Source organism: Oryzias latipes, chromosome 17 (genome assembly GCF_053564925.1).
Source record: "Oryzias latipes strain Hd-rR chromosome 17, Olatipes_Hd-rR_3.1".
In the NCBI taxonomy this organism is placed as follows: Eukaryota; Metazoa; Chordata; class Actinopteri; order Beloniformes; family Adrianichthyidae; genus Oryzias; species Oryzias latipes.
In genome coordinates, this window is record NC_136253.1 from 34,327,073 (window position 1) to 34,346,283 (window position 19,211).

At 39.8% G+C, this 19,211-nt stretch overlaps 1 protein-coding gene across 6 annotated transcripts in view; it reads right to left on the reverse strand.

The window, feature by feature from the left end:
- The window catches only part of pde1cb (phosphodiesterase 1C, calmodulin-dependent b), a 150,918-nt gene that overhangs the window by 129,158 nt on the left and 2,549 nt on the right, over positions 1-19,211 (reverse strand). Inside the window, exon 1 of one of the 6 annotated variants that reach the window (XM_078934275.1) lies at positions 5,664-6,023. The exons of 4 other annotated variants lie outside the window; for them this stretch is intronic. In XM_078934275.1, coding sequence (XP_078790401.1) covers positions 5,664-5,745 — 82 coding nt within the window. In that variant the 5' untranslated portion in view covers positions 5,746-6,023. Of the gene's footprint in view, positions 1-5,663; positions 6,024-19,211 lie in introns of those variants that run through there. One more of the 6 variants, XM_078934274.1, reaches the window with a different exon arrangement.

The following is a 19,211-nucleotide window of genomic DNA, read 5'->3' on the forward strand; positions in this document are numbered from 1 at the left end:
TTCAAGTTTGAGCTTTTAAGGCTGACTGTTTCTCTTATTTAACAACAACAAATGATGAATATATATATATATTATATATAAATATAAATGTATATATATTGTATAAAAGCTACTTAGATACCACTAAAGGCTATACAAAGCATTGTCATGTGGGCGCCAATGACCTCACCAAGATGGCGTCGCGCTCCGCCACCGTTGGCCAGGCTTCCTAAGCGGGCGTGTCTCCTTTAGCGCTATAACTCATTGGTTATGATGACGCTGTTTTTAGGCAAAAAAATGACTTTTTTTTTCTCCTGCTTTTGATTAACACCAATTTAAATAAAAGAAATACTCAGGAAAATGCCACAAGAACATGATAAAAACATCAAAAACACAATTTATTGTCTTTCATTTAAAGACTAAAAACAAAATATCTTCTTAACGTAAAGTTCTTCAGTTCTTCATGGCCTGACCAGTGCAAAAACAAACATATGTGTGCAAAGTGGCCCCAGACATGTAAAGTTGTTCTTTCTCTTATTGATTTTTTTAAAAGAAATGTTTAAGCAGTAAACGTGAAACAGTGGAGTTATAGATAGAAGTGCAGCTAAAGGTGTAGAAACAGATGAGGAGGTGGTGGGAACCAGTTGGGGGGGGGGGGTGTACTGGAGTGTCAGCAAGAGTGAAAGGAAAGGTTCGGAAGAGGCTGATGAGAGGATTTAGTTCAATTTAGAGACTAGGATGAATTTCTACTCTATTCTGTTCTATTCTATTTGAAGGTGGGAGAGTTGAAGATGTCCAGTGATGATGAGGATGTTGACAGCTAATGTTTTTTTGTGATCTGGCTGCTATTGACTACAGCACCTGTGTACACTGAATGTCTCATTTTTGTTTAGTCCTTGCTGGGTTTTTTATTTTTTTATTTTGTGCTGATGTTACACTTTGGTTATTTATTTATTGGGTGCTTATTTGTTGATGCTCCAAACGCAGTTTTGTTGTTTATGCTTTAATGACAATGACAAATGAATGAATCTTGAGATGGTTTGGACCGACTCAGAGGGAGGGGCAAAGGTTTGAACTGCCACCCAGGAGGTCTAGATGTGGTTGAAGAGTTGAGGAAGATGATGTCAAATTATGGAGGACAGGGACAAATGGAGGCAGGTGATCGTCTGTGGCAACACATGAAGTTCCACTTTGATGCAGAGGCTGTTAACCAGGAGCACACTAGATGTCCTCAGTCGTCCTCCACTGTCTACTTCAGGTTACTGTTTCCTCCCATCTGTTGCTCATAAACTCAGAATCACCTCTCTGCTATCTATCAACCCCCCAACACTGGGATTCTTTGTATGATTTCTATCTTAGGGTTGGGTTTTAGAGCCCTCTCTGCTCTGTATTTCTGTTTTTGGACGTTTTCTTTCACTTTCTAAGCCGCAAAACAAAAATAAAATTCTGGTTTCTGAAGTAATCTAAACGCATTGCTGTAATCTTCAGCCACGGGGACAATAAACTGATTGGCAAAGGTTTTCAGCTCTACTGTGTTTCTTCATCCGCTGTTCGAGCCTGGTAGGGACATTTGTTTGGTTAAATGGAAACTCCAGCTGTTTCTTAGATCTTTTTGATGGCAAAATGGCATCACAGGGTGGTGCCTCTCTGAGCTCGCTCTGTTTTTGTGCCATTAGCAGATACAGCTCCATGGTAACCAGATGTTGCGTAGTTGTTGTTAAGTCCGTTTGGAATGGCTGCATGGGAAACATTCCTCCCCATATTCTCACTGATGCTCGCTTGACACCTTTAGGAGCTATTCCTGAGTGGATCCTAACCGCCTGCCGCTGGCTTTCTCCGCCCACATGGGTCAAGAGGTCGTTCTGCTAAAAGGGAAACGTGTTCACAAGTTGTTCACGATCGGGGAGCCAACCTGGCATCCGCTGGGCGAAGGCTCACTCTGGACGGTTCACCTGTTCATCACAGAGACACTCAACGACACACTCACACCTGAGGGACAATTCACAGCCACCAATGAAGCATTGTTTTAGGCTGTGGACAAAGCTGAAACACAAACACCTGCATAGGGAGGGCATGCAAACACCACACAGAAAGGATTTGAACCTGCATACTGTAAGGTGTGAGTGCTGACCACTACACCACGCTGCACCCCTGCTTGCAAGTTTTGGGTTTGGTAAGAAAAAATAAATCATTTAGATATTTTTGTTTCAAGTGAGCAGAAAATGTCTAAATGTTGCTAGCGTCAACGTTTTCAGGCTGGATTTATTTCCTTTAAGAAGGACCAAATAAATAAAGCAGCTTTAATTAATGAGCATCGCTGAACGTCTCACATTTATAACTGACAGGAGTTTCTCTTGTAATTAGCATCTAAATCAAAGAGATGTGGAAGCAAAGACAGACAAATATTAGATTCAGATTTTAGATTTCTTTCTTATGATCATTCGTGCAGAGCATTACAGATTTACCGGCAACAGAAATGACGTCGCTTCCGCCAAAAGGAACAGAAAGCCAAAGCTTATGCAGTTTTATTAATTCAGTCATCTTTTAATGTCTTGTGCTTTTCAGGTTAGGTTACTTTTGTTGGGAAATGTTATGATTGTTCACAAAAATTCATCCTGTCCTTTGTTTTTTATTTTATTACTGAATCGAGAGTAATTTGGTAAATATGTTCCTAGACCAGGAATTCTTTAAAAAAAGAAAAATCAATGATTTGCATTTCAAAAATAAGATTTCACCAATTTCCTGTAAAATATATATTTTCTCAAAAGCAATAATATGTGTTGTTAAGGTTTTATTTCATATTAATTTCATACATTTTAGTCTTTTTTGACATGTAATTTGGTCTTTGTTTTTTTCCTACAGCTGCTCAAAGGAACATTTACCCAAAACGCCAAACTAACTTTGATTTTTTTTCGTGGTTTTTTTTTAAGTCTATTTATGTAAAACGCTAAATTTGTGTTTTGAAAACTCATTAAAAAGGCTTTTAAATATTATGAATCTCTTCTGCGTGCAGAGGTGCTGACAGAATGATCTGGCTATTTTTTGCTGTGATTATGAACTTACATGTCTGCACTTCAGGCTTTTGGACAGAAATATTGGCAGAGCATTGGTGTAAGAAAAGAAAAATGACATGTCAAATTCCTGTCAGAGTGACTGAGAAAAAGCAACAAAAAAAACATTGATGGTAATTACAACTTCAAGCCCTGCGCTTTATTTGAATTTGGCACAAAGACTAAAAAAAAAAAAACTGCTTTTCACAGAGAGACAAATTCAGCAACAAAAGAAAAAAAGAGAACAGTTCACAGAACATCAAGATTAAACACATCCATCTGCAAAAATCCAGCCAGCATCCTGTCCAGACAACAGCTCTGCTCCAGCCTGGAACATCAGCTAATAAGCCGCACAAGTCCTCAGCTTGAACCCGAGCGGCAGCGGCCAGGTGCGTTTAAGGTTCAGGGTTTTAAGGGGGGGGGGGACGGCGAGCCGAGGCTACGAGGCACCGGCGCCGAGCGGTCACGCATCAGAGGAGGTGATGCTGTGTGAACTAAAACCCAGGACCAGTGAACAATTGATTGCTACACTGCAGGGTTACCATGACAACCACCATGCTTGTGTGGAGTGTGGCCGTGACATGGACCACGTGGGATTGAGGCAGTTTTTGAACGATGCTACAGAGAGGGAGTTCATGTGACATCATAAAAAGCGTTTCAGAGAAACCTTTATTGCTGGTTTAAATGCATCCTATATCTATACCACGTATAATATATCTCCTTCTTTTTATCTGACACCGTAAAGCCAGGAGGAACTCTTTCTTGGTTTGCAAAATCTTATCTTGCAGATATGCATTGTTTGCTATAGATCAGGGACTATCTGTGTCTTGCATAACTGCCGGTTGGTGAGCTTCAAGCTCCTGAATCAAAGTCCAGCCCAAAGAAAACCTTTAAATTCCAACTTTGCTCTTTTTAACAAGAAGACGATGACTCTGTGCTATGAGTGAAAAAAGCTAATAAAAAAAATCTATATATGAATCAAAGTAAATTCATTTTCAGCACAAACAGTGTCTGCTTTATGATGGAGGCTTCATGCAGTGCCTCTCATTCCAGGTGTCGTGATTCCAAACCAGCATTAGAAGCTGCATTTTAACATGTTTGCTATAAGTTGAGTCCGTTTCCAGACAAATTGAGTAAAAAGTCGCTTTGCAAAATCCACGATATAGCATGACGGCGTTCTTATTTAATCGCTGTACCTGAACCCAAATGGTCTTTTAAAACAGTCGCAACATGGGAATTAAAATGACTGAGAGAAAAACGCCAATTTTCACATTTAAAATGGTAGGTTTTGTTTTTTAAATCATGTTCTTGTGGCCTTTTTCTGATGATGGAGGACATATGTAAAGAAAATAAGGCTCAATTTTGCATTTCTGAGTATGTTTGTATTTAAATTGTTGTGATTCAGGAGCAGACAGAAAAATGACGTTGGAAAAAAGAGCTTGTTTATATGCTGCAATCTCCCTGCTCCCAGATCTCAACAACAGGGAGAAAAAAAGAGGGGGCGGGGTTGCTCAGCACCAACGGTCCCGACTACAACTCAGAGGTGAATTTCTAATAAACTCCTGCCGTTCTGCAGAAATTATGACTAAAAACGACACAGGTCTTTTGATTTTAGCTAAGAACAACTTAATCATAATTAAAAGACCACTGGGAACGCTTTGAGAATAGATCAGTAGAGGATTGGAGTGGGACTTTAACCCAATTTCACTCTTTTGAAATAAAATAATTCCTGTTCGTGTTTGTACATCTAGCAGACGTTTCATTGATGCTCCATCCAAATATTGTTTTCAATCAACGCCGGAATATTGAAAATCTTCACGAACATGTCTTTAAAGAACATGTTAAGAATAAACAGTTTATTGCTCTTATTCGTGTTTTTTTCTTGTTATTAACCAATTAGTTATAATTACCTGTTTTCAGCGACGCACTTTTAAATCTATTTTTTTAGTCGTACATTTTATCACAGTAAATTATTGCTTCAGTGTTTTGTGTTTAAAATCATAAATGGTTTTGTTCACTGTCGTATCTATGTCATGGGGAGTGAGCACAGTGGGTGGGGGGGGCCTAAACATGCAGCCCTTTACTGAACATCTATTATAAATTGAAGAAAAATATCATTTTTCTCCGGTTGCAGCTTTTCCTGTTATCCTGTTTGGTTAGTTTTTTTTTTTTTTTACCGTAGAAGGCTAAAAACTCCTTCCCGTCCACTGCGGCTCAAAAAGGGCAAAGTCAGCGCATCCTGTCTGTCATTAAATCTGGATATCAGGAGTCATCAAAAGTTATCTTAAATGATCGCCTAAATTCAGTCTAAATGGGGTTAAATTGCAATGAAAGGCTAAATAAAACCGGAAAAGTCCGGAGGGATGCGAAACCTTCAGTTGCTGTTGTCAAGACAAATGAAGTAAATTCCTGGTGACGTCAGCTTCACCAGCTTCAGTCCCCTTGTTTCCATGGTGTAGTTGAATTACAGAGGCGAGCTCCAACTTCAGCAGAGCATGTATTAAGTTGTGCAGAGCGGCAGAAAGGCAAAGTGTGCAGCAATGCTCTGCCGCGGCTTCCTCACACAGCAGCCTTTCTTACCCTCTCTGGTGGACTTTGGCATCAAACATGCAAACACTCCTCCTTCCAGCTTACCGATGGTGATGTTGAAGCCATCGATGCTGAAGGTGGCACTCCGACCCTTCCTAAAGCGATGCTTTTTAGAGTTAGCTTCCATCGCTGTGGCAACGCCAGTCTCCCCTGCTTCTTTTAATTCCTTGTGTTTCAGTTCCCCTTTTTGGGGGGACTCCTTGAATCTTGTCCTCTGACTGTGAGGAGCGCAGGAGAACTGTCACTTCTCTCCTACAGAAGCAAAGCTGGAGGAAATCTTCAGCACTTCTCTCACAGTTTCTCACACCTCAACGGGCTCATTTCGATCAGCTTATGGCTCTTTGGTTTGTTTTTCTCCTCTAGTTCCTCCTCCTCCTCCCTCCCTCCCTCCCTCCCTCCCATCTCTGTCTCCTCATCTCCCTTCCCCAAGAGGTACAGTAGGTGTGTGTGGTGGGTGGTGTTTGTGTGGTTTGGAGAAAGGACGTGGTTGGATTTGTCAGGAAGACTCCGACTCCTCCTCCTCCTCATGTCAAGAACTGTTAGAAAAAAGACGGGGAAGCTGGGGTCAGCTCTGAAAACACGAGCATACAGAGTCGCATTTGAGCAAACATCAGACAGGAGAGGAGTGATAACGTGTCGACTGTCAGAGCTCGTCATTAACACAGTTGTTTGCTCGGGCATAAAAGGATGAAGGCCATTATGAGCACACACCGCGTTCTTTTGACAGAGGGGGAAAAAAATCTGTCCATTTCAGCGACTGCAGGAGAACGTCTGTTTTCTTTTTTTCTTCTTTAGACTGGATCAAGGCTGCGATCCCCACAAAGAAACTTCCCTCTGCACCAATCAAAACACATTTGTCCTAATCAGGGCACGAATCCTCCTCGCCGTCCATGTTTGCACACAGGAGATCAACGAAAGATAAAAGCGACACATATTATTGGCATTTAGAAATGAACTTTAACTTGTCTGTTTTCATTCTCTCTCTGTTTGGTGCTCTTTACGAAGACGGCTCGCTTGACCTTCTCCCAATTTCAACACCTGAGCCTTTAATTGCACCAAAATAAGGCAGGAGGCGTCTGTTTTTTCATTTTAATTTATTAATTTAATGATGCGTGTCAGCGTGCTTTAAAGCATCTGCAAACATCCGGCCTGAACGGCTCGACCTTCGTCCGTGAAACAATTAGTTCATGTATTGAATGTAGCACTAATGCAGACGGCTCATTATCTGAGCCATCACGGAGGTGTTGCTGCGTGTTTGTGTTCCTCTCTGATAACTTCTCGAAAAACAGGCGCAATCGCTGTAATATGATCAACACAGAGTAACAACGACGCCAGGGGATTCGTTAATGAACACAAACAAAAAATCATATCTATCAGGTTTATTATCCCGTTTGATCAGGTATAGAAGCAAATCTGAGTATATGAATTTACTTCTCAAGACCCGCTGCTATGAAAATCCTGTTTTGGGTGTTTTTTAACGTGTTCTTGTGGGATTTTTCTGATATTGTGTTGTTGAAAGATTCAATGATTTCAGGTGGTCCAAAAAGTACGAGAACGGTTACTTACTGTAGTTATGAGTCATGCATTTCTGGCTGAGATGCTCCAACATCATTAAAACACACTACCTACTAATGAATTTGTTTCACTGAGATCCTCCCATGTGGTACAAGTTATCTTTTATTTAGAAAGGAAGTCATATGATCCTCTGTTAAAACTCCACTTTTTATTATTTTTGTTTTAGTCATGACAAAACACAAAAGCTCAGTAACATGCATCAGAATAAATGAAAATCAGTGTCTTCATTTTCTAAAATGTGAAGTAAGACTTTTAGGTTGTAGTCAAGAAGAAATCGGCTCTTCGAAGACCGACTCCAATGAAAATCCTGTTCTTGGTCTTTTTGTACATGTTCTTGTAGCATCTCCCTCATGGTGGTGGAGATGTATCAAATAATTTAAAATATTTCAGTGTATTTCTTTATTCAAATGGTGGTGACTCGGGAGAGGACGAAAACTAGATGTTTGAAAAAGCGCGAGATTTTGATTCAGCAACGGCCATGGGCGGGGCCAAAGTCTCCCTACTCCGCCCCATTTTGCTGCATCCACCTGCAGACAAACAGATCCTTCTGTTTGTCCTTCATCTTTGTTTTCCTCTTCTGAGCTGGAATCGGGATCTAAACTGTACGACTACATCTGATGTTGCTGCCATTTTATTTATTTTTTGCTACACTAATGTTAGCTTGGGCATGTGAGGTGCTCTAAGCTAGCGGGAGAGAGTTTAAACAAAGGGCTGATGGGTAAATTAGCGTGGCCCACTTTCGCACCAACTGTTGAACTCCTTTGGCTAAAAATGTCATAATCATAATTAAACGGCCACTTTTACAGTAGAAAAACAATATAGTTACGTGTTAAAGGTTGCAGACCCCGCTGTGATGTAATAAATAGTATCTGTACAAAAAAGAAAAGCTGGGGTTGTACGAAAAAGATGGATCTCAAACACTGCAAACAACACAAGGAGATTTTAAAGTAGAAAACAAAGGCCTGGAAGACTGAGGGTTAAGGTGTGTGAGTTAAAGTTAATCCTTCTCACTTATTGTTCTGAAGGTAAAGGATTAATGAGGTTCAGGTCAATGCATAATAATAACTCCTGGTTTGCTCCTCTTCTGCCGCTCAGCTCAGCCAGCAGAGTGAAATCCAAATTCTGCAACGCTTGTCCTTCGAAACATCATCCGCAGCCTGAGGGTATGTGTGGGAATCCACTACCTCTGTTTTTCCTCTGCGTCTTTTCAGCAGATCTGTGTTGTGAAGCCCAATCTGATGGATCAGGACTGATTACCTCATCGCACTGTCAAATCTTTAATTTTATCTGTAAATTTGGGGAAATTGGAGGGGGTAAAAAGGGCGGGAAAGCTTCGTTTTTGAAGCTGTTGTTTATTTTTTTGTGGTTGGAAAGTATTGGAGCGTGCTCAAAGCTGCCTGTTTAATAATACATTCTGGGGTTACAGAAGTTAGAGTGGAAATTATGTAATACACTTAGCTGAGAGCGAGTGCTTTCACCAGTTTTAAGAGGCTTCCTGCTGTTTCAAAACTTTTTTTTTTCCTCCTAAAAGTTAAAATGAAAATGCTGTCTCTTTTTATTTTCAAAGAGGACATTAAAACCTCGGCGAGACGAAACGACTGTGGAAAGATTTACAGCAGCTTTTTACTGCGGAAAGCGACACGCTCAGCCAGAATAACATGAATTTGACCTATACTGTCAAAATAAAGGTATCAGTGGTTCAAACAAAGCGGTTGTTGGATCATCAAACACGCCTCCCACACCCACACACAAACCTTGATGCAGGATCTGCAGCTTTGGCAGCAGAAGAAGAAAATGCTGCAGCTTTGAAACTGATTACATTTTCTTTTTTGTTCCTTTTGTACCTGGACAGCAATATTCCAGTGGAGAAACATCTGCTGTGCAGACAGCTTTTACTGGTGACCATCAGCAGCATGCAAGGCCAGCTCTGGGTTCAGCTTGTGGACAAACTTAAACATGATTTATTTCTCTGGTTCACTTTTCTAACTTGAATCATGAATCATCAAAGCTGTGGAAGATCAGGCTGCTGACTAGAAACTAAATACCTTTTTTGTTAAAATAGGGACTAGAAGGAGTTGAATGCTGTATTGCTGAAAGAAAGCTGAATTTGCTGAAGAAATGGATGAACTGTAGAAAATTTGAAGAACACAAAATGGACGCCAAACTATAGGCCGTGTCGCCATCCCATAATGATTTCAAAACCTTTGTTGTAGTCCAAAGCAAAACAGTGTCTCTAGCTGAAAATATGCGGAAGTTATAATGGTTGAAAGAAACAAAGGTTTTCAAGGATTTCCCATTTATTTCAGTGGAGCCAAAAGTCCTGGAAATCTTGGAATATCTTGAAAAGCTCAAGGACCAAAGGTCATAGGTGGAATGAATAAGCCGAAAGAGCTGAACATTTTAATAGTTGAATGGTTAAAGTAGGTGAAAATGTAAAGATGGAGTTAAGTGCAAGGATTCCCCATGTATTTCAATGTAGGCAAAAATCCTGGAAATCCTGGAATATCTTGAAAAATTCAAGGATTTTAAGAACCAAACGTCATAGGTGGAATGAATAAGCTGAAAGAGCTGAAAATTTTGGCTAAAATAGGTGAAAAATTGCGGGAGTTAAGCGCAAGGATTTCCCGTGTATTTCAATGGAAAATCTTGAAAAGTTCAAGGATTTGAAAAACCAAAAGTCATAGCTGGAAAAAGCTGAAGGAGCTGAACATTTTAATAGTCTTATGGTTAAAAATTTGAAATGTCCGAGTCAGGTCTTGAACTTGCGACCTTATGCACCAAGACTTCCCATGTATTTCAATGGAGCAAAAAATCCTGGAATATCTTGAAAGTTAAAGGATTTGAAGAACCAAAAGTCACAGCTGGAATAAGCTGAAAGAGCTGAACATTTGAACAGTTGAATGGTTGAAATAGATGAAACATTGTAAAAGGAGTTAAGTGGCAAAAAATGGCAGAAGATACTAGAATAAAGAAAGAGAAACAGGAAAACAATGCTTTACAGCATTCAACCAATAAAGATAACCACAGTCTGTTATGCTTCAGAAATATGTAATATGCTGAAATATGTAAACCAGGGAAGAAGGATGCCGAGTCTGGAGCTGCCAGGCAAGCGGTCTAGAGGAAGACCAAAGAATGGATGAAGAAAGACATGAAGGTAGCTGCTGTTAGAGTAGAGGATGCAAAGGACAGCGTTAGATGGAGGAAGCTGATTGGCTGTGGGAAAAGCTACCAATAGGTTGATCACAATCGACTGAAAGTGTAGGTGTGACAAAGGAAGTTTAGGTAGATCAAAAATCAAACATCTTTTGAGATATACCTCACTGCACATACGTGTTCCCAGGACACCGAGAGCCACGCTACACTAGCAGATATACGTTTTTCCTTCCTCCTGAAGCACATGTGTCAAACTCAAAGCCCGGGGGCCAAATGTGGCCCTCAATGTCATTTTATGTGATCCGCGAGAGCATAAAATGTTTTTACTTTCTTAAAATAAGAATAAAAATTGCTGTGTATTGATTCATATATAGGGGGAATCGGACTTAAAACATTTGATTGTGCAAATATACATTAGGACTTAAACCCTGTCCATATAACCTAACCTGACAGAATCAAATGTAAAAGGATTTATGCTAAAGTAACAAGCAAACATATGTTTTCTATGCAACTGTAATTGTCACTTTAAAAGCTATAATAAATAAATAATGAGTTATTTAACATTAAGGAGTAGTTACATTTACTTTTCAGTACATTTAGTTACATGTATAAGTTATATTTGGCCCTTTGAGGACAGACACTATACTGATGTGGCCCTCAGTGAAAATGAGTCTGACACCCCTCCACTAAACAATAGAAAGGTGCAAACGTTCAGCATCAGACTCCTAACCGTGGATGTAGCCGCTAATGCGCCTTGTTTTTCCAGGACTGACTGAGGTCAGTCAATGAAAAAGAAAAAAACTTGAACAGAATGTAAACAAACGTTTCTTTTTGGTGCCGTTGTCACGACAACTACGAGCACACGGGTCCAATTCAACAAGCTGTTACAGGACAAATGTCAGAGGAACACATAATCATGTTGTAATCTCACCCTTTCTTTTCTAAATTCATCAATTTAATTCAAAGTAACTTCACGATTCACTTCAAAGCCCCACTTTACTCATCTTGGGATCTATTTTCAAAATTTTCCGAGGTCTTTTAATTTTCATGACGCCGCTTTTAGTCCAAATCGAACAACCTGTGTCATTTTCTACGACAGTTTCTGCAGAGCGGCTGCAGTTCATTAGAAAGTCACCTCTGAGTTGTGTGCAGTTGTGGAGTAAGACTGCACCCATTTCCCATCATCCCTTTGTTTACATTCTTCCCCACTAGCTTACATCCCCGCACACCCACAACCTAACATTAGCGGTGCAACAAAAAACACGAGCACTATCAGATCTATCCAGTTTAGATCCAGATTCCAGCTCAGACGAGGAAAACAAAGACGTTCATGGATCTATTTGTCTGTTTGGATGCATCAGAATGGAGCAGAGCAGGGAGCTTTTGGCACGTTGACTGTAGTTTGTTCGTAACAACTACAAGCTTTTTCAAACGCCATTTTTTCATCTACTCCTGATTTCAAAAGTAACATTTAATAATTATTATTATTATAAATTTAACACAGCACACATTGAAGGATCATATTTACAGAGAGGGCAAGATTATTGGTGTAGAAAAAGGTAGACTCCAAACAAGAGAGCTAACGTAACAAGATGAATTGAAAATGAATTCAACACACATGACAACCTGTAACCAGTGGCTTCTCTGATATTATGCATTTAGACATCTTAAATTAAAGTTCTCCTTTCTGGAATCTGAAAGAGCTTCACCTGAAATCCTGCACACGATCAATCACACAGAGACAGAAATAACATTTTAATTGCAAAGATTGCAAGTATTCCTCATGAAAAGAAAAGAGTATATCCCGCACAAGCTTCGACATTTCTCACCCTGAGCTCTGCAGGTGTCGTGACAAAGCATCGCTGAACGAGATCATCTAATATCTATACAAAGACCAGAGCAAATTTCAGCCTGTTGCAAAAGCACGTTCTGCAGCCCAGGAGGGTAACAGCTGCTGCAGACAGCTTCAGGTATACAGGCCTTCCCCCGAGAGTACACCAGCTCTCACATGTGTCAGCCAGGATGTGCAAAGAGGCATGAGACACCTACATCCATACACCATCCGCAGCATAATGCCCCCGGCTCACAAAGCCTCTGGAACGGGGCTCAAGACAAAGGAAACGGGCGAGCAATCGCGAGATCCATCAAACCAAAGCACAAATTGATTAAAAAAAAACAACATGTCTTATAGGAATTAGCTTAACGATAACTGATTGCAATCTGTGCAGAACAGGAAAGAAAGGCTGTTCACTCAGTGGAGCCACAAATCCCTGTAGCAACTGTGAGGAGGCTGAGGGGTTGAGCTGTCTGGGTACACACAGCTGAGCTTAGCTGCTGCACTGTTTGGGGTCAAAACGCCACATATGTTCGGTATGAATGCACAAAATTGTTAACAATATTAATTACCGGTAAAACATCTGTTTCACTCCTTCCCCCTTTTTGATCATCAGATCACCGCGTGATCTTCCACTGTGTCTCGTTGCACACTGTTGCCTTCCAGTTTCTAGTGATTTCAGTCCATCAAAAATGTATTTATACAGCACAGTACTATAGAGCCCAGGCCTCCACTGTCCTCGTCTGTTTGCCTCATCAGCAGAATCCAGACCCATCAGCACAGACCTTCTTCCAACATCAGCCCCGGAGACCGTGGAGTCTCTGAGAACTCATCTGCTTTTCATGTTGTTCTGTAAACAATGCACAACAACATGTCATTGTAAACCCTCACTCTAGTAAGGAAGGCGCACCGACCACGGCTGTGGGAATCTCGTTCATCCATTCATGCTAATTAGACGACGAGGCATTGGGCTTTTGAACTATATGTGTGAATTTCTGTTGGATGTTTGATGTACTGGAAGGTGATTCCGTAGGTCAGGAAAAGCTGTGCATATATGACAATAAATGAATCTTGTTCTTGAAACTTAAACCTTAAATGTTTACTGTAGAAGAGGTATAAGCAACGCCAGGAAAACTTTAGTGTAAACGGCAAGTCTGAATCCAGTTTACAGAAACTCCATATGAACAGGATTACTGAAGAATCCTTTAATCTCCTCTTTGTTTAAACGTTTCTGCTTAATGCACAAAAGATCCTGTTTACCTCACCTTTAGAGTGAGTTCATAAAAACACACATTCATTCTGTGGAAGGAGATCCTGAAGGTTTGTCCGATGCTTCTAGGAACGTCTGCTTTCTGCCACATTATGTCGTTTAGAAAGTTTACAACCAAAAAACTTTATTGTTCTTTCAAATGTCCATTCCAACACAGTAACTTATTCCTGGACTGGTTTTAGAAGATTGGATCCAGATCCTGATCTGAAGTGGGGTAAAGGTCAGAACCGGTTCATGTGTGGTAACAGATTGACTGGAGCGGTCTGACCGAATCTAAAGAAAGGACCAAACTGGACGGCTCCATCAACTCAGAAGGAGGATGGTGACCGTCTGAAAAAACCTGTCCCCCACCCCTGCAGGAAACTGTGATGTCACTGCAGTAACAGACTCCTTCATTTGATCTTTCCTCTGCTGCAGACAGACTAAAAGCTAATGACTTTTTAATATTTGTATCCATTTATTATGAATGTATCATCAGGTTTGAAGTTTTGTTTTGTTTTTTTCGTGAAAGAGGCATTGTTTTTTTATTTTTTTATTCTTCTATCTGCATTTTTCTGCACTGTTATGTTACGTTTAAACTCCTCTATGAAACAAATGGATTATGTAACCTCAAAGCCGTTTGATGCATTGCAAAGATTAAAAACACCATTTTTTCAGCCAACACTGATTTGTTGCAGCAAAAACAGCCACATATGTGAAGGAAGATTTTATACGGCCCCTAAAGGTTAGAAAGAACCCAATTTTGTTTGTTTTTGTTGTTTTTCACTGAATGAATGAATGAATGAATGAATGAATGAATGAATGAATGAATGAATGAATGAATGAATGAATGAATGAATGAATGATATATATTCATATTCATTATTATTATTCATGAATAATACAACCATACCTGGAAAGAAGTAGTTTATTTAGTTCCATTTCTTATTTTTTAGACTGTGAACATGACAATTTTTGTAACAGTTCAATTAACATCCTCCCAGGTTTACCTGTGATTCTCTTTATGTCACCCCATTTTTCTATCTTAAAATAAGCATATTTCCATGTTTAAATTGTTTTATCTCAAACAATTCTTTTAATTCCTCTTCTATTATATTCCATAATTTAATCTATTTGACAGAAAAGAGAAAAAAAACATTTCACAATTTAGGTTTAATCGACCCCTAAAGCTTTGTCATCCTCCCCCCACATTGAAGAGTGCTTGAACTCCACTTGGTAATGATTATTTTCATAAAAACAGCAGTTTTTAATCCACAAAATCAAAGACTTTCATCAGATTAAAATGGATGAATAGTGAGTTTGCATAATTCTGATATCCAACATTATGAACAATTCTTATGGCACTTTTTTAAATGTCTTTCTTTTGTTCATTCATAAAAAACAATAGCAAAAAACAGAACAACACAACATGCAAACGTTTTGGGTTTTATTAGAGGAATGGGGAACAGAAAGCACAAACTATTATTCCTGCATGCTTATTTTACTTAATTAATAAAGCTATTGCACAATTTTCTAAGAATAAATAAATAAATAAGCAGATAGCAAACACCAACAAATGTGGATTCCTTCATTTAAATGACTTATATAGTATAAAATATGGACAAATTAACCAAAAATTCTTATATGATGTTATGATTCACTTAATTGATTTAAAATGATTATATTTCCACTAATTCTGTGAATGGAATAGACGCGTCCCTATATATTAGTCTCTGAATATATGTATTGCTTTTTTGTAAAATTAAAATTGAATTTAAATCTTTTTTTATTTGTGTTTCCCCGAATTGCCATAAAATAGATCAGGTATGAAGTAATTAGGAGTTATGAAATAAATGCAATGCTTTTTTGAAGTATGAATACAGTTTGTAGTGAACTTTCATTTCTCCACCTTTCAGGATAAAACTCAGGAAAAGGCTTAATGATTGAACAGTCCAATAACTGAACGACCTTCTGATCCAAACTCTCAGCATTACTGATTAGATGTTTGCCTTTTTATTCTTAAAAGGAGGTTTAAAGTAAATTCTGTTGTTGACTAAAACACCTAGAAGTGTGATTTCATGAACATCCTTTGATTATTTACTAACTATGATTACTATTTATTACTCATGTGTCATTTTGTTGGGTTCGAGGGGTCGGGGGGGGGGAGGGGGGGGGGTTATAATTTCATTTTTAATTGTTTACACCTGTAAAGGACTTTGTGTTGCTGCCGTATGAAAAGTGCTTTCATTATCATTTAGTTTTATCCAAATCTAGAGAGGTTATTTATTTATTTATTTCAAAGCCCAAACCAGTTTCTCTATCCTCCCAGTTTCCTTTTTGATTGAGTTGCTGTAAGTTTCCATGCACTCCCTTATAGTTTTATCATCAGTAAATAAAGCAAAAGTTCAAGATTTCAGACCCCTTTCCTAAATTCATACATGACAAAAAGAGCTTAAGATGAATCAGGTTCATCATTTTCTTCACTTTCAATAATTGGAAATGAAAATCCTTCTGTTGTGAAAGAAAAAGACGCATCTGTCCTCATCTCTGATGGAGCCACGTCCTGCTGGATCTACAGAGGAGGAAGCCTCTTCCTCATGAGCTCAGACTTCAAACGCCACCATCCATTATGGAGAGCAGCTGCAAACATCTGCACACAATCCATTTCATTCCTCTACGTTTTATCCCCGAATGCTTCACTAAAACAGTTGATTTTGAAATGATGAATGTCTTAAAAGTACTTGCAGTGCTCAAAACTGTCGCAGAAAAACAGCAGAATCACTAACAAGAGAAATGGCATTTTGAGGAAAACAAAAGAAACAAACAGATCATCTTTCATCGCTTTCTGTTTGACTGAGATGCTCAAAAATGCTGAGTGTCAACATCAGGGTTTAATTACAGAATCAGACACATTTTTACACAAAAGAAAACCCTTTGGGATCATGGGGGACTGGATCACTTACAGGATTCTGGATTTACCTTCACGCCTGTGCAATAGCTATCAGTGACATGGTGGCGTTGATGCCACAGCATTTTCTACAACAGCTGCTGGGAGAAGTGCGCCTCCTCACCCAGATATCTACTGAATTATTGTGAAGATTCATTTTCTTTGAGGGTCATTACTTAAACGTCACCATCACTAGGCAACAGGAAGACCTATCAGACTTGCTGGTAAGGCTGGGAAGGTTTCTAATCGCAAATTGTACTTATTAAGCCCGCTTTATAGACATTCTGGATTCCTTTTTTTTTTTCTTTTTCTTTTTTGTAGATAGTGTTTTGGTGAATAGTAACTGACCTTGTAAAGTTTGACTTATATTTTTCAAATGAAATAAACTTTAAGCGAAAGCAATACAGCTTTGTGTACAGGACACACAAAAAAACACCTGCTATCTGTTGCTGATGGAAATGGAGAAAGCTGTCCCTCGACCTTTGATCTGGCCATCAAACAGGAGGACAGGCCCATCACCAAAGACCTCCATTATCTGGGAAGATGTGAAGAGGGACGTGGAACTGCAGGAGGAGCAGGAGGAGCAGGAGCAGGAGGAGGAGCAGGAGCAGGAGGATGAGCAGGAGCAGGAGCAGGAGGAGCAGGAACAGGAACAGGAGGAGCAGCAGGAGCAGGAGGAGCAGGAACAGGAACAGGAGGAGCAGCAGGAGCAGGAGGAGGAGGAGCAGCAGGAGCAGGAGCAGGAGCAGCAGGAGCAGGAGCAGCAGGAGCAGGAGCAGGAGCAGCAGGAGCAGGAGGAGCAGGAGCAGGAGCAGGAGGAGCAGCAGGAGCAGGAGGAGCAGGAACAGGAACAGGAGGAGCAGCAGGAGCAGGAGCAGCAGGAGCAGCAGGAGCAGGAGGAGCAGGAGCAGGAGCAGGAGCAGGAGCAGGAGCAGGAGCAGGAGCAGGAGCAGGAGCAGGAGCAGGAGGAGCAGGAGCAGGAGCAGGAGGAGCAGCAGGAGCAGGAGGAGCAGGAGCAGGAGCAGGAGCAGGAGCAGGAGGAGGAGCAGGAGGAGGAGCAGAAGCTCTGCGAGCAAACATCTAAATAGCTGCTTCATTTGTGGAGCTCCGGGCTGCAGAGTTGCTCGTGAGTTCTCAGACAAATGCAACGCACAGATTTCTTTTTTGACAACTAAACATTTAAAAATACTTTTACAGAGTAATTAGAGCTGGCAGTTTGTTTGTTTTTTTCCTCACTAAAAGCATCACAAATAATGACGACTACGCAAGCAGACAGAAAAACAAGCTCATTAGAGGTCTCCCCCTGACTCCAGAGTGACACTGTCGCCACAGTGACATGCTCATGTAATTAGGACACACGGGGTGCCAGGGAGTTGGCCATCTCCCCTGCTAAATACTTATTACAGGAACCTTTAAGGATAATGTTAGCCTGACTTTCAAACCTGGGGGAAATGATCTGACAAACAGAGCTCCGAGAACTGACGCGTGAATTCTGCCGCACTGAGGCTACGGATTCTGACAGCTGAAAACTAGAATATGCAGCCGGAGTGAAGAAGACATGCTAATGGTGTCTGTGCCAGCATGGGTCCAGATCAGAGGGGCCGAAGCAGCGGTGGAAGGGTTTGGTCAGCAGGCCAAAGCAAACATAACATTTAAAAAAAGCCTGATGATCAAAGCATAACATCTTAGAAAACCTTAGAAAAAAACTGCTCTCTTTGAGCTGAAAGGGGACAGATCGTGAGACGCAACACATCTAAAAAATCTGGTTCATATTCTAAAGGAAAGGAGAAACCCGCTTTCAAAGGTTTTTAAAGGTTTTTTAAATACTTTACTGTCCATGTAAAGCAGTGCTTTAAGAGGGGGTGTTCCATAAATCTCTTAAATTCATTTTTATGATGTATGACTTATATAAATGCAGGAAAAAATCTGAAATTAACATTTCAAAATATGTTAAATGGAAAGAAAGTTAATATTTTAGTGGGAGTCTTATGATGTTTTTGTCAGGAATTGTTTGTCATAAATGTGTTTAATGTCTGTTTGTTTGTTTTTAGTTCTACTAAAAAATACAGGTAGACTAAATGATTTGGTTCAGTTCACTCTACAAAAGGAAAGCCTAACTATCAGTTGTTGATTTTTTTGTCTTTGATGATCTCAAATTTGTTTTGTTTTTAGCTCTTTATGACATGAAAATACTATTTGTAATACATGTAATATTACATGTAATACAGCAGATGTAGTAGTGTCCGTGTGCTTTACCAAACTGAATCCATTCAGTCAATCCACAGGTTTACTGATCAATTTAATGAACATTTAATGGTTACATCTTCATTCAAAATTAACTTTACTTGGCCATGAAAAAGTATTTCACAAACAAAGGCGAGCTTCTGTTATAAATTATTTTACTCAAAATTAACAGAAAACCTAAAGAAATGAGTTTAAATTAAACTTGATTAATGGATTTGGCAAATGTGTTATATTGAAAATAAAGTAAAAGCTCAATAGATACCATGAAGTGATATGTTGAACACATAGAGCCGGTCTCCTCTGAGAACTGAGTAAAAGTGACGCCATAGAAAATCAGATGAAGTCATTTCAGTCTCCTTTTTTTACCTTCACATCATGGACGGCGCCATGCTGGAGCCAAACAGCGTCAGCGAGAAGTGATTGGTACAAGTCACTCTCAGTCAACGTTTCTATGGCAACGATCTTGTTGGAAATTCACACCCCTGCCACTGAAAGCGGCAATCTGTCAATCAGAGGTTTTGGACATTGGCGGCCAGCAGGCTCCACCTACTTTTATTGAGGCATCTGATTGGTCAGTTAATAACTTGAATA